At 35.9% G+C, this 16,080-nt stretch overlaps 2 protein-coding genes across 2 annotated transcripts; one reads left to right on the top strand and one right to left on the bottom strand.

The window, feature by feature from the left end:
• Positions 1-1,279: 1,279 nt before the first annotated feature.
• LOC120626232 lies at positions 1,280-12,051 on the bottom strand. The gene is made up of 4 exons (XM_039893647.1): positions 11,012-12,051; positions 9,748-9,811; positions 3,034-8,695; positions 1,280-2,441 (listed from the first exon to the last, which is right to left on the bottom strand). The coding sequence occupies exons 1-4, from the start codon at positions 11,662-11,664 to the stop codon at positions 1,936-1,938; spliced, it is 6,885 nt and encodes a 2,294-aa protein (XP_039749581.1). The 5' UTR covers positions 11,665-12,051; the 3' UTR covers positions 1,280-1,935.
• A 662-nt stretch (positions 12,052-12,713) lies between these two features.
• LOC120626550 lies at positions 12,714-14,561 on the top strand. Its single transcript, XM_039894098.1, has 2 exons — positions 12,714-13,030; positions 13,592-14,561. Exons 1-2 carry the CDS (start codon positions 12,865-12,867, stop codon positions 13,795-13,797), a joined length of 372 nt encoding a protein of 123 aa, XP_039750032.1. The 5' UTR covers positions 12,714-12,864; the 3' UTR covers positions 13,798-14,561.
• Positions 14,562-16,080: the final 1,519 nt, after the last annotated feature.

The following is a 16,080-nucleotide window of genomic DNA, read 5'->3' as shown; positions in this document are numbered from 1 at the left end:
AACTGAGTGCTTTGGAAAGCACTGCAAACCAGTTGTCCTGGTTATTCAAGTACTAACATAAAAGTTATGTCCACAAGCATGTATTTAAGAAGCCAAAAAACGTAATCCCTCCGTCCTATGAGAAATAAGACCTGTGCCCAGAAGGCAAGGAGTGATGATATGACAGTTTAACGCTAATACCAAAGTAACATTTGTCTTATAAACTTGCATTTAGATTTTGTGGCAGATGCTAACACACCAGCCTACGGTCAGTTATACTGAAATTGAAATTGCACCGTGCTGTATTATAATATTAAATTAAAACTAAATCCTTAAAATTAATAGAAAATATATAAATAATTACTCTTTTACATTTACATTAATTAATAATAATATTATACCTAGAATCTAAAACAAATTGATAAAATATAAATCTATTTTACTTTCTTGGTGGTAAATGTAGGTTGTACACAAAACTTTAGCTGTCAATTTGACTTTTGTATTTCATGATGGAAGAGACAAAATTCCGTCAAAATTAGTTTTAAAGCTTGTGTATAACCAAATTAGCACCGTCATTATCAATATTATAGATTTTAAGTTCGCAAATTTACATTTAAACATTATTATTACATTATAGACACGACCAACGCCACAAACCGCGATAAAAATATTTTGTCATATTGATTTTCACATATTTGAGTCTTAACACGCCGAAATAGGAAAAATATAGGTATATTATCTATGAACAGTGGTCCGTCTGTTACATCTTGTGAGCGCTTCGCGATTTCATCTAAATACTATTCCACGAAAGCCGAGTTTTACCTCCATATTCACAAAACAAAGTTTGAATTATTCACATTAACGAAAATAATCGGGCGAAAATAGTATTAAGGAAATTTTTACAATACTTGCTTACAATATGTGGAAGCACATAGAATCATTATTAATAATAGGAGACCAAGCGAAAGAATATTTGTTAAACATTCCCATAACATCACGAGAGACAAACCACTGTAATGGATTTAATTTCATCATATCGACCCATTACCGGCCCACTACAGGGTACGGGTACACCACTCTGGCCCAGTGCGGATTGGTGGACTCCACATACATACCTTTGAGAACATTGTGTAGAACTCTCAGGCATGCAGGTTTCCTCACGATGTTTTCCTTCACCGTCGAAGCAAGTGATATTTTTAATTTCTTAAAACGCACATAACTCGGGAAAGTTAGAGGTGCATGCTGGGATTCGAACTCGGGCCCCAGAAAGTGAAGTAGAGCCACTACCCACTGCGCTATCACAGCTCCTTTATAATCTTCTCAAATAAAGTATTTTATTTATAATCTTATATGATTATCAAGAGTCACCTCCTAAAAGTTGCTGTGCCCAATTTTTTATTCAATGTATCAACTTCACTTGTGTTGGTTACGACCTCAAAGGTGGGACCTACACTGCTAAAGGATGCACTGTGATACTTCATAGTATATCTTGTGAATACGGGTGTTAGCCTTATCAGCTACTGATCTTTGCAAACGTCTACTTGCAAGTTTCTGCGATAAAAAATTGTATGAATTTTAGTGTTGTAAAGATGTCCTATAAAGATAGAAAGCATTTCTGTTGGGAGTCAAAGGGCAAATTTTTTTGGCCATTAAGTAACTAAGATAGAGTCAAAGAAGACAGGTTTTGGCATGTAAAATGGCAACCATATGAGTACAATGTTATTAAAGCCGGAGACTTCCTGCTAAACTTGCAGTCCAGGAGACCACTACAAATGACTTTCTTGTTTCTAGTATGCAGTAAATTAGTTTCTAGTGTTTCAAGTTCTTGACATAATCAGTGCGGTTAATTCATACAAGTTTTTATCCCAGACACCACACATAATTTTTTAGAAAAATTTCATAGTAAATTACGAAGCGTCCTACTCAGTCCGTCATTAATCCGATATAATAATAAGTCTACTTCTTTTTTTCGAGTTTTTTAAATGTTTCCAATGCGGTCACAGATTTCGAACTTCTCAACAACTTAAAACTATCACTCTTAACTGACTTACCGGAATCAGATTTCATTTCACTGTTTACACTAGATTTTCTTGTCGCTACACCTAGGGTTTTATTCGAGTTGGTAACATCGGGTTTGGATCTTTTGTTTATTGGTTTAGTGTTAGTTGGTTTGGTATTTGCGGGTTTGGTGATGGCGGATTTGGTGATCGAGGGTTTGGTGATCGCGGGTTTGGTGATCGCGGGTTTGGTGATCGTGGGTTTGGTGATCGCGGGTTTGGTGATCGCGGGTTTCGTGATCGCGGGTTTGGCGATATCGGGTTTGGTGTTAGTTGTCTCGGGTGGGGGAGACCGTCGCTTGCGTATTCGGGGCGGAGTGTGAGCGAGAGTGGTGTGGCGCGACAGTAGCGCCGCACTGCTGAACAGTTGCCCGCAGTCGCATCGGTGCTCGACTTCTGCTGTGCCTGAAATTGCAATGATCTCTTTTACATCCCCAGTGGCGTGCACTCCATACATGCACAAAAGCGTTGCCTACCCTAACATTTTCAAATAACTGGCAACAGATGAAAATTTACATCCCTATTAGAAAATACTGGGCGTACTGCTATAATCCCCGAAAACCAGGCTAATCTGTGTGGTGTTTATGTTTTTACGCGAAAATCTCCACAATACAGAGACTTATATGGCATTTTCGTCGCATTGCAGTTGTGTACGATTAACGTCGAAACGAGCCGAGGTCAGAGTCCTCGCAGGAGGCACCCTCGGGTCGACGTCTCCCACTTCTCCCCCGATGTCGTCGAGCCCTGGGGCTCTTCTCATGGCGAGCTCTCGCGCGGGCCCCACTCCTCCGGTGAAGCCGTAGCAACCCCTCAGGTGGTTATCGGCAAGTGTCCATGCGAAAATCAAATCGCAGTTGTGCATTGTTAAGTGAACATAAGAGTATTGGAGTGAAATGTTTATTAATCTTAAAACTATGTAACGGTTTCTAGTTTATATAACGAAATTGTACTTAACAGGAGTTTATGTGAAATAAATATAAAAGTTCAAGCTACTTACGTCTTTTTGGTTTAACTTGAGGCATCACAGTTTTTCCATGAGATTTTCTCTTCGCAATACCAACAAGTGATTTTCGCTTCGCTCCTGCGGATTGCCTTTTAACTTTCTTCTCAACAGGTTTAGTTTCTTGTTCTGGGAAAGAATATTTGACGTCGCTATCATCTGAATCTATAGTCAGTTCAGTTATGGGCTTCAATTTTTTCTCGGCCGTAACTTTGGATCTCTCTTGATCTTGTTTTGGTTTGGGCTCGACTGCTTTTGCCTTTAGGCGAGGCATTTTTGGAGGATGTTGGAGCGAAATCCTTCGTGTCAATAAATCTTTCGAGCTAGGTCGCTCAATCTGCAACGAACTGCGTTTTAAGGCTCTAATTTTCATGAAAAATTTACTTTCACTACTTTCTTCTTCCTTAAAGTTTGGATTAAGCATGTATCTTATTTCGTCGTCATCACTAGATTCCGTGGGTTTGACATTGTCAATGACAAGTAATGGACTGTTGACAGTTTTGTGTCTTTTTGTGACCGTTGACGCTACTTTGTCCTTGATTGACTTCTTTTTGGGCGTCGGTGTGTCTAAGATTATGACATGGTCTTTGTCTTCTACTTTCTTTATTTTAGCAGGCGTCTCATTATCAACTGCCATAGTTTTGTCGGTCGCATTACTGTGTCTCTTTTTTGGTACAACATCATTGTGCGGTTCTAAAACTAAGTCTTGCTTTGTTTTTTCTGAATGTTCCTTAACATCTTCAAGATCTTCAAGGTCTTCTACTTCTTCAAGATTTTGTTCCACTTGATCAACTTTCACGTTACATGCTGAGGTTTCTTTCACATCAGACTCTTCTGTATTAGGAGTATCTTCAATTAGTTGCACAACTTGAGTTGTATCATCTTCAATTTTAACGTTTTCCGCGTCGGGTGTTTCTTCACCTTCTTTGACTTCGGCCTGCTTGGCAGCCTGCTTTGCGGCAGATTGCTTTTTCTTCCTTAAACAAATCACAGTGTGCTTGGTCAAGGAATGTTCATTTGGGAATACCATGTAACATAGTGAACATTCATGTATGATATCTTTTGTTGACAACGAGCTTTTAACACTTTTATCATCAGACTTTTCGGAACTAGTCTCATAATGTTGCTCTTTATGTTCCAATAGATCTTGTAACTTTTTGAATACCTTTTTGCAAACATCGCAGGAATGCGTGGGCATAGATTTGGAAGTTTCGGTCACGCTCTGCGAGGCGGTTGTTTGGCCTCTTTTGTTTATGCCATCATGAGTCTCTCTATGTTCAACGAGATGATGCAGTTTTCTGAATGATTTATCACATGGTTCACATCTGAAACCAGCACTTGTGTCATCATTTTGCGTTTTAGGAGTTTTGCTTTCATGTACTTCAGCAGAATTTTTTCTTAGAGACCTGGAAGCAGTAGAGCTTGGGTTATGGATGAGTCGATGTTGCACTAAATGGTGTAATTTTCTGAATTCTTTTTTGCAAATTTCACAGTTAAAAACTGAATTTTTTGCAGTGTCACTTTCTAGTTGCTTTAGTTCCTTCTGATCTTCTCGTTTATGTTGCAATTTGTGGCTAACCAAGTACGACAATTGCCTGAAGGTTTTACCACAAAATTCACAAACGAGATTCGTGTTGTGCAAAGGTTTAGATTTGCGTAAAAATTTTTTGGCTTCAGGATGATGCGCTTTTTCGTCAGTAGGTTTTTGTTTAATCGGCGTATCTTCGAGGATTATAACTTCCTCAGACTCTTTCCTTTGTTTCGGGCTATTGTAACGATTTTTTATTGTTTCTCCCTCATTGTCTGATTTTTCCTCAGTATCTGTCATGTTATCTGTATCATCGGATCTGCTGTCACGTAATTTTCTGTCAGACTCCTGCGAATCTCTCAGTCTTCTTTTATCTGAATCAGATCTGTTTGGTGAAGGGCCAGTACAATGCTTAACGTGTTTGAATAAAACATCTTCTGACCTAAACAGCTTACTGCAAATTGGGCACACAATATTTTCATCAATTTTACCCATTGTCCAATTTTCTTTAATGATTTCTCCATCGCTACTTTCTTCTGAATCACTGTAACTTTTTGGGGGTTTTGCATCAATTAACCGCGGTTTCTTTTGCGGGCTAGGAGTTTTATTTGTATCTAATCCCGATTCAGGTAAAGGATATTTCCTGGGGCGACCACGACCTCTTTTTATCGGAGTGTTTTGTGGAAGTTCGGTAGCCGAATTTATTAAATTCGTACCATTACTCTCAGATTGATTTTCAATTAGTTCTGCGGCTTTTACTAAGTTATCTATTGCAGTGTTTATATTATGTCCCGGAAAAGGTTCAGTGTTGGGTTGATCTGATTTTGAAGTAAGCTCATCAACACTTCGATTAAGTAAGTAGGATTTCTTTGGCACGAGATTTTTTATGTTTTTGTCTATTTTTTCTTCGGTTTTACGTTTTTTCGGTGATACTTTAATTCCCAGGTCACATGGTTCTATTAGCTGCATTTCTGGTTCTACAGGTGTAAGCACTTGTTTTCTCTGATGTTTGCTTTTAGACCTTTCATCTTGCGGTTTAGTGTCTAGAATAGAATCTACTATGTCTGAGTCCAAGGACTCTGAAGTACTGTGTGTATCACATTCAGTTTTTCGGTTCTTAGATGGTGATAATTCTTGTCCTTGAACATTGAGCTGCATTGGAGTAAACTCCGTGTTAGTGTCCATAAATACCACTTTAACAGGTTTGTCTTCAATCATCGGGATTGGACATTCCAAATTGCGTTTAGCAGTTAATGCGGATTGATATGCTATTTGCACTCTAGACTGATAATTTTTATTATAAGGTTCTTCCTCGCCCGTCATTTTCAATGTTGGTATTTTGCTTGTTTGATTATTATGCCGAGCCGCAGAATTTTGCTTATTAAAAGACTTTGCTTTAGATTCGGCAAGCAATAATTCATTACGAGTTAATTTCTTTACAGGTACTTCTTTTTCTACCACAGTTTTAACAACGTTGTGTTTCTCTTTACCATCAAATTTTACAGTCAAGCAATGTTCATAACTTATTGAATTCCCTCTAGCAAATTTATCAAAATCTTTTTCTGTGATTATTGCATCCGATTTAGGTTCAGAAAATGTTTCTTTGCACGATAATAACGATATTAAATGCTGTTTACTGGCATCAATGTCACCTGTAATTGGTTCATGCTCTAATACTTCCTCATCAGAGGTGTCATCTCGCATAGCTTCTTTTACATCTTTCGGGGCCTCCTTGATTTTAAATGGGAGAAGATTAGGTATCTTGATATTTTTATTAATATTGACATCTTCAAGCTTATTATATGATTTGCTGTCATGGTTAGAACCTTGGAGTTCTTGGGCTGATCGCTCCATAAAAGAAAATCCATGTAACTCATTCATTTTCATCTCAATGTCATCTAGAGAACCAGGCAAAGGTAATGCATCTTTAGGGTTTTCAACTGTGTGAATTGTCATTTTTTCTTTCATATGAACTGGAGTGGTGGTTTTGATTTTCAATGCTCTAGTAATAATACCTTCAATAGTATTGTCGATCAACTCTTGACTATTGATTATGATTCTCTGTTCCAGCACTTCTTTTTCTTCCTCTTCAGGATCTTTTTTAGTAACAGTGGGTGTCGGTTTCACTTGTGCAGTTTTGGTTTTTAAAGGAGAAATCACGGGTTTAGCAGGATTAAATTGGTGGACTGCAGATTTATTTACAAAAGCTGCCGTTTCCATTTTACTACTAAACTTAGGCATTGAGCTAAACTCAGAAATTTTTGTAGGCGCAGTAGCATTCGATTGTCGTTGACTATCAAACTTTTTCAACACGTCTCGCCTATTTAAATCATTGGTCTGTTTAATTTGATTTGTATTTGAATGGTTGGTTGGTACTTTAGTTTCCTTAATTTTGTTCAAAAACTCTTGTCGGTTTTCTTCAGTCCATTTACCGAAAGGAACTTCATCGTTACTATTATTTGATTTTGCTACAACCGTTGTTCGAGGGATCACTTCCGCAGTTTCAAGTGGGTTAATCGGTTTAGACAATATAGTTTGTGTTATATTTGTATTTTTACTGTTAACTTTGGAAAAATCGAGGTTCGTTTTGAACGTTGTCTGGGATTTAGGATCTTCTCGTGTAGAAGCTACACTGAATACTCTTTGCTTTCCTATATTGATCGAGTTATTTTTTGTATCTTTATAAAATATAGTATTGTCTATTTGTGGCTCTGCTCTAGTAGATGGTATTGATTCTCTAAGATCTTCCTTTTTAAAAGCAACATTATCTTTTTGAAATACATTACCATGTGGTTTATTCGATTTTATCGCTGTATCTTTATCTGTCTTTAATCTCATAATATCAGAGTTGCCCATCTTAATCTTATCGTCTTTGTTTACTTTATTTGCAGCATTTGTTTTTGGGTTAGTGGTTAAATCACTTATAGTGTTTTTCATAGCTACAACATCCTTTTTGGTTTCCTGTACACTTATTTTTTCTGCATTCTTTGTATTTGAATGTGTTGTATCAGATGTAGAAGTTAACTTTAATTCTTTCGTAAAAGTTTGTCCAATATTAGGAGCTATTAATTGTCTTGTATCCTCTATTTCATTAGATTGTGAATGATTACTTTCATCACATTTGTCATCTTTAATTACTTTATTATCCGATGCCACTTTTTTGTCGTCGACAAACATAGGTGGGCTTGAAGGTATAACCTTTTCTGGAAGCTTGGGTTGAATATGGTTACTTTCTTTATTTTTGTCTGTTTTCTTTTGCATTAAATCTTCAGAAAAATTATTTACATCGATATTTTTCTTTACTGGTTGTGCTTCCATAATTAGGATATTTTCTTGTTTCAACGGAATTTCTGTCGATTTATTCGATTCATTAGCTTTTTTTGCTACTAGACTTTGAGATGTTATAGTGTCTTCATTCGTATTTTTTATTTCCCCAGGTTTATTTTCTTCTGGTACCCTTTTACATTCAACTTTAGGTTCTGAAATAACTTCAGTCTCTTCTAAACGTTTAGCTGCTTTTGGACTTCCTTCGTTATTTGATATAACTTCATCAGAATTATTATATAGAACGTCTACTTTTAATTCGTTACTTACTGTTTCTGTTTCTCTTTTCCTATGTTCTAAGATAGTCATTTGATTATTGCCTTCGTCTTCTGTTTCCATAACTGTATCCTGTTTCTGTTTCTTAGTAGTTTCATTTAGTTCTAATGTTGTAATAGTAGCTTCTTCAATATTTTTTGGCTTATTAGAGTCGGTATGTACTTCAATAGTTTTCTTTATATTATCTGAATGCCTACTGGGATGCAATTGTTGATCTACCATGGTTTTAGTCAGTGGTATACCTTCTTTATTAGGTGTGGAATGATATGTCATAGGTGTAAATGTCAAGGGAGATTTACGAGATTCATTAAACTTCATCATTTTTCCATTTAAATTTACTTCTGACCTAGATTCTGACTGTATATCAATAGCTTCAGAAGTAGCACACATTGCAATTGATTCAATATTTGGTGTTTTGTTTACTTTATCAATAACTTTGTTACTTTTTTGTGAAGGCTCATCAAACACTTTGTTTATATCACTGACAGGCACATGTAGAGTTTTCTCAGCAGAAATTCCACCTCTAGTAGGCTGTAATAAAACAAATTAAAAATCAGTAACTAACACTTTTTCCTACTACTGCTTATAAAAAAAATCATCACACACTAATAATTAATTTGATGGCATTATCATACAAAGTGTTAGTCCAAAAATTGTTATTATCCTCATTATAATTTCTAATTATGGATGTCCCCTGAAGAAACTCAGCAGATTGCTCTTTTTCAAGATCATTTTACAGTTTACAATCTTTTAAATTTTCTATCTTGTGAGAGATAAGAGTGGAGCCTCCAAGCAGCCTTGTCGTTAAGAGATTCATCAATCATATAGTAGTAAAGCCCGTTGATTTAATAAATCAACCCAAATGGGGGCCCAATACAGGCAACATGGTTTTTTACGGGCAATTAGAAAGGGGATTAGGCTGAAGTCCACCATGCTGTACAACTTCACACAACTTTGAGAATGTTACGGAAAACTTTCAGACATGCAGGTTTCCTCACGATGTTTTCCTTCACCATGAAGCTAGTTATATAATAATGACTTAAAACGGACATAACTTTAAAGTTAGAGATACATGCTGGGATTCGAACTTGGCCCCCGAAATTGAAGTCAAGGTCCTAACCACTAGGCTATAACTGCTTTATTCATTTATTCATATATATTCTTAATTAAGTTAAATTTGGGCTTTTCTATAAAATGATCTTGGTACCAGCCAGGATTAGGTAATTGGTAGTATTAACTATGTCTTACAGAGTATGGTTAGCCTCTGTCTTATTACTATTAATAATAGCAGTTGATAAAAATTGTTAAAACCTGCCAACCCACCTTGCAGCAATATAGAGTATCTATGCAATAAAACCCTCTCGCCTATGAGAGGAGGCCCATGCCCAGCAGTGGGAGGATATTGGCTTATTGTGGTTCATTACTAACTCCAACTGCATTGGACTTCAGTGGAGAGTCAAGATCTTAATTCCTGACAACATATACTCAGGTCTGGGTCATTAATAAGCTGAAGATGGCGATTAAACATAAGATGTTGATGCTTAAACAGCAAGGTTTTAATTAAATATATAAAGATAACATACCACTTCTTTTGGAATTTCAATTTGAATTTCTTCATATACCTCCAAGTTGCCCTCACTGTTCTCTCTGTAACAAATTCCAGCAATGGCAAAATTAAAGCAAAACACAGTCAAGATTTCATGCCTAACAAACCAATTGATGAGCGCATTTGAGATTCAATGTCTCTCCCAGTTCACGGTCGTCCTATGGGAGAGCATATATAACAAAACATCCATGCATAATTTTCAGTTCCCAATGTCCTATTCAAATTCAAATTACTTATATAATTCTTTATTCATGTAGGCTTATCACAGGCATCTATGAAGTGTTCAAACAATTTTTTTTCTATTGTTGTGAGGTGATGTAACTACATTCATTAACTTAAAAATAAAGCTATGAGGATTGTAACATTGCCCTGGTCTAAGGATGTAAGCTTAGAAAAAAAGGATTTTTCAGTCAATTTATACATAATTTGCTATATTTATAAATAATCCCATGGCAAATAAAATCAACAGCTAAGGAGGTGGGAGGATATCATTACACAAACATTAGGAGCTTTATGGACAGCAACGGACAAAGTACAGTACCATCAGATGGAGGAGGTCTTTGCTAAAAGGTAAAACTAGGGACATTTTATGATTTATTTTCTGAAATTAAGGGAGGAAAGGAAGGGACACAAAACCTAATAATTAGGTACATCAAAAAAGGCTTCAAAGGCCTGATGCTCTCTAATAATTTACACATTTCTAAATCACAGTTGTAATATTAGTAAGTATGTGTTGGTCTATTGAACCGCAAATACCGAAGGTAAATTAGGAGCTCTCTTTTTTATTGCATGTTTAAGAATCCACAATAGGTATATGGTGGAATAGTCCTTACAGAGGACTGATCACCCGTCTGGCAATGGCAGGCATCCCCTCAATCCCCAATAGGTTGACATTATGTTTTAAAGGACAAGGTAGTTTATAAATAGTTAATTGAAAAAAAAATGTTTATTAATTGTATCTGGCCATCTTGTGTCGCCATTCCAAATTCATTCATATCACAACTACCACTCTGAAACCATGTTTTCTGTGAGAACCCTAGATTCTTAGAACAATCATTTCATTACTTGTCCGTAAGTAGTAATATTTTTGTACATTATGATGGGTCTGTACACACACTAGATACTGGGGTGGATAGCATGTTAAGGGTTGGAATATCTTCAGTAAAAATTCAAATACTAATTATTGTGTGTTCCCAAAGTAAGCCCATGAAAATTTTAGTTCCACTTTAATTAAATCTTACCGCACTTTCAGAAACTTGAAGCTTGGCTGCTGCTGGTCATCATCAACAATCTGGACGGCCGAGAGCTCCTTCTCTCCTGCCTTTCTGTATAGGTATAACCGATTACCAATATCTATTGCGTCTACATTCTTGCCATCAATTTGTAGCACCACTTCGGTGTCCTTGCTTGGGATAGCCTCTTCCTCATCCATTGGTTCCACCAGTGTGTCCTCTGTAGTATCCTTCTCCAGTGGCACTGCTGCACCCTCGCTCAACTTTAACTCCTCCTTATCATCCTCCAGAACCACATTGTCATCAATGACAAGCTCATCACCATCGTAAGAATTGTCATTGTCATCAAATATGTTGACTCCGCCAGAGAGAATATTAGCAGCTTCTATGTGCTTACCAATTTTAAAAGTTTCTATATCAGTCTTAGGGATTGGAGATAAGTTGGGAATGATATCAGTTTCCGCGGCAATAGTGCGTTCCGACTCGGCGGTGGTCGACGAGGTGTCCTTGGAAGGTGATATGCTGAACGTAGAGTCGACTTCGGAGAGCGAAAAGTATTTAGAGGAACTTTCATTCGCAGACATGAAGGCTTCACTTGGCGGGGACGACGTGTCCAGCGTCGAGTCCCCGGCATCTCCCCGTAACTGATTTAGTCTATCCATTTTCACAATTCATCTGTTAAGACAACAATAACGATCGAGCAAAATGCACTAACGCGCTTTATAGCACTGCTTTAGTTATGTTAGGTGTTTACACGAAAGCTCAAGAAAACATTTGAAGGTTGCCCAATTAACACTTAGGTCAATACCTAGCTGCGATTTACAAGTGAAACTTTTCACTGCAACAAACGATAACGAAATTGTGACACTTAGAACATCAATCGGTTTGCTTGCCAGGAGAAGCTATGATGGTTTATTTAAGTGACACAATTTTGTTAAAACCACTCGCGGCATATGTAATGAATGGAATAGTGTCAATAACCTGTGCTCTTTATTTAATCTTAATATTATTTTTGCATTTAACAAAACAACACTGAACACATCAATAAAGATGGACGTCGCCGTCGCGAAAAATAGATAACAATGTTGCCAAATTCTGGTTTAATAATTTATTTTTAAATGTCATCACACTGATTATTTTGCGTAAATCACTGCTATCATCAAGGTGGTTGAGGTTTGTCAAAGGGAATAGAAACACTATATAGGTATATTATAATTATTTATTATTTCCATTTCTTTGGTTGTTATTTTTTAAATTTTTTACGTGTCATGTTTAAATATTGTTGACATTGTTCCGCTTTTTAGTTAATAAATTTCTTTCACCAAGAGTTGTCTGTAAGAGATTGATTTAGCAATAAGACCGCCTTTGCACACAACTTTTATATATATTTTGCATATATACTTTTTTGCAATAAAGTTTTTTATATAAATAAATAAATAATCAAGTTTATTATGCATTTCAAATAGTTTAAAAAAAACATAAATGCGTTGTAACATAATTTTTCTGTGTAAATTAAACAAATTTTGAAGAACCAGTGAAAAAATAAAATTAGAGATTCATAGCATAATATATTTTACAGTGAATAGTGGGATGCATGGGACTCACCGACATGTATTGGTGTACCGTAGGTACATTATATATCGGTAATGGGGCTATAGTACAGAAAAGTAATGTATGCTGTGGAACTTTGCATAGTCTGTGACTCTGTGTAGACTTATACAGCGGTTTAAAAAGCGTTTGAATTTGTTTTGGAACTTTGAAAAGCGTCTTTGTGATGTTATAATTTTAAAGTTATTTGATAGTGATTTATAAGTGATTAAAGATTATAAACGATATTTTTTACGATAAAATTTATTGAGACAATGGCGCCTAGAGAACCAGCAAAGCCTATGACTAAACTACAACGTGAGCGTACTTTGATCAAAACATTTGTGCAACGGACGAAGTCTCCGGTGGCTTCTAATGCTACTATCAAAAAGACCATTCGTTCCAAAAATACCATTGATAAGGTTGTTAAAGCTCATGAAGGTAATAATGCAACATTACAGTACAATAAACAAACTTTTTAACCGTTTTAACGCTTTGATTATAGTGTAGGTCGCGTTAGATCACTTTTTTATTTACAGAAATAACGTTAACTTTTTAATAGCAGACACTTTTTAATAGCAGACAAGCTTGACTTAAAAGGATTAAAGTCAAGCTTGCTATTCAAAAATGTTGGTATATTTTTAGTTTCTCAAGATTTTGCCCAACAAACCCACTGTTGCTGGATTATACATGCTGAAGATTTGAGCTTTTATGAATAATCTCATTTTCAATTAATTAATCGGCCGATTGGTGCAGGGTGCAGCGACCCGGTTCTCTGAGTCCCAGGCCGTCGGTTCGATTTCCATAACTGGAAAATGTTTGTGTGATGAACATGATTTTTTTCATTGTATGGGTGTTTATATGTTTAATATAAGTATTTATGCATATTATTCATTAAAATATTCATCAGTCATCTTAGTATCTATAACATAAGCTATGCCTTCTTTGGGGCTAAATGGCGATGTGTACTAGTATTTTTATTTTTTCATTTAATTATTCCAGAAACTGTCCCAGCAACACCGTCAAAGTCAAGGACTCAACTTCAATTAGCTGCAGATAAAAGAGTAGCCCCATCACCAAGCATCACCAAGAGTGCCAAGAAGTCGACGTGGAAACGTAGACCCAAGCCTGCACACTCTGGTGTCCCTGTTCCAGAAAAGTTAAAGAAATTATTAATTGAGAAAAAGGAGATAGATAGTAGTCACTAAAGTTTATTAATAGGGCAAATGTGCAAAGAACCTGGATCTCTAAGGGATTGAATAGTTTATTTTGTAGCCTGGCTTGCCTACTCGGCCATCTTTTTAAATAGCTGCATCCATTTTCACTATATTTATCAATAGCTGGCATCCAGCTAACCAATACACAGTGAAATTTTCTTTTTTCTTATTTATATGAAGCTGCTATTTTCAAAATAATTACTAAAATAGTGTTTAAGTAGGTAAGATGTTTAAGATATCACAGGCAGTACCACAACTTTTCAATATATCTTAATTCAATTTCCTTGAATGTACTAAATGTCATAGTGCCATACAAAATCTAAGACAAATTATCTATGACTTCATAATATCTGTTAGCTGTTTAGCATTTGAATTAAATTCAATATGTAGGTTCTTAAGGTAACTTAAGATAAGAAATACCATGTTGATTATCTTATTTGGATGGAGAGCAAAATAACAAAGTTTGGTTGCCAAATTGTTGGTGAGATCTTATTAACTTTCCTATACACTTTTTACTGACAACTTATCAAGTATATTATTGATCAAAGATTCTGACAATACTCTGCAACAATTGCTAAGTATTTTGTACTATGTATTATATTATTTTGTTCATTTTCATCATATAAACCCATTATCTGCACTACAGTGCACAGGTCTCCGTATTCTCAGAATGAGGAGGGTTTAGGTGTAGTCCACCAAGTGTGGATTGGTAGATTTAACACACATGTTATGGAAAACTCTTGGCATGCAGGTTCACTATGTTTTCCTTCACTGTTAAAGCAAGAGATATTTTAAAGTTTAAGAACTTAAATATATCTATATTGATATAGTAAATGTTTATTAATTTGTTTTCTTGAAATGAAAATATTTTACCCTTATTCATAAAAAGTTAAATAACTGCTAACTGTTAAATAACTGCTTTTGTAATTAGTGTGTCTACTAATGCCAGAATTCTTCTAACGTTTGTGCCAAAATAGTTACTTATAAATGGGTGATAACTAATATCATGTAACAGTCGCAGTATGGCAAATTAATTAACTTTTCATTAAGTCAATTTATATTTATCAACTGGTCCAATTCGAACATTCTAGCAAATGACAACCTTATAAGGATGTTGTGGATAATAAATAGGTTTTATTTTCATTAAGTTTGAAATAAATATAAACTGTTCTGAGGATGTCCTGTAATTATTAGTCTGATTAAAGAAATTCTCTTTTGTGACGATGACCCAATTCTTGAGGAAGATTATAGGTTATTTAACAACACACTGTGACTTTGGCGATGCGACACGATTGGTCTGAGTATATTGTGCAGTATTGTATAGTAAATGAAAAGTGCCCAAGACGCTATTTCCTTTTTGTGTTTGATAAACGACGGTGTCCAACCCCGCTCATCAGAGAGCACGTTGAGCCGACAGCCATCTTTATTATCACTAGCATGAGATGCCCGTAAAGCTCACCAATCGTGTTATTTAAGCCCTTTCTCTCTTTTGTTGTTTTGTTTTGAATTTTTTTGCCAGTAAAAAAAATTACGATCAGTTAGGTAGGTACTACTAATTAAGTGTTTCATTTTAAGAAGTATTTAAGTCATGAGACTTGTTTAAATATACCTTGATATATTTTTTTAGTAATATTATTAGTGAGTATTGCCTACCTAATAAGCAAATGTAAAAAGCTTAGTTAAATAAATAAGTAGTGAAAATAACTAGAAATTGACTTTTATTTTTATCGTCATCATATCCACCCATTACCGGCCCACAGGGCACGGGTATCACAATGAGAAGAGGTTAACGCCGTATTCCACCACGCTGGCCCACTGTGGGACTTATAATCCTTCCGAATCTTAGAAAATAGTAATACTACAATCTAGCCCTTGACTGCAATTTCACCTGATGGTAAGCGACGATGCAGTCTAAGATGGTATTGGTCTAACCTATTAGAGGAATGACAATTATAACCCATGCCCTTATGGTTTCTACTCGGCGTCGTACCGGAACGCACTTGGCGTCACGTCTGTCGCTAGACTGGTAGTAACTAGCCACGGTCAAACGCTAACGCCTCCCCAAATTAGAGAAAATTAAAAAACTACAAAGAACATTTTCCCCGCTGGCACTCACTGCACTGAAGTTGGGACCTCGCACTAGTAAGACTACTGCGCCAGTGAGGTTCTAATTTTGTTGTTTATGAGGTTTGGGCTTTGAAGGGGATCTGAAGGTTCCATCGGTTGATCACAAAAGGATAGCCAGAATTTCTTGTTATGTATAAAAATACGAAA

Source organism: Pararge aegeria, chromosome 9 (genome assembly GCF_905163445.1).
Source record: "Pararge aegeria chromosome 9, ilParAegt1.1, whole genome shotgun sequence".
NCBI classification, from domain to species: Eukaryota; Metazoa; Arthropoda; class Insecta; order Lepidoptera; family Nymphalidae; genus Pararge; species Pararge aegeria.
This window is presented reverse-complemented; position numbering and strand designations above follow the sequence as displayed.

What these genes read in the sequence shown, in the direction of transcription:
- LOC120626232 (XM_039893647.1), bottom strand. Translation starts at nt 11,664, where the DNA reads ATGGATAGACTAAATCAGTTACGGGGAGATGCCGGGGACTCGACGCTG. An exon ending in TTCAAGTTTCTGAAAGTGCG is followed by an intron (nt 9,812 to 11,011) that starts GTAAGATTTAAT and finishes AATTTGTTACAG; the next exon opens with AGAGAACAGTGAGGGCAACT. An exon ending in TTGAAATTCCAAAAGAAGTG is followed by an intron (nt 8,696 to 9,747) that starts GTATGTTATCTT and finishes GTTTTATTACAG; the next exon opens with CCTACTAGAGGTGGAATTTC.
- LOC120626550 (XM_039894098.1), top strand. Translation starts at nt 12,865, where the DNA reads ATGGCGCCTAGAGAACCAGCAAAGCCTATGACTAAACTACAACGTGAG. An exon ending in GGTTGTTAAAGCTCATGAAG is followed by an intron (nt 13,031 to 13,591) that starts GTAATAATGCAA and finishes TAATTATTCCAG; the next exon opens with AAACTGTCCCAGCAACACCG.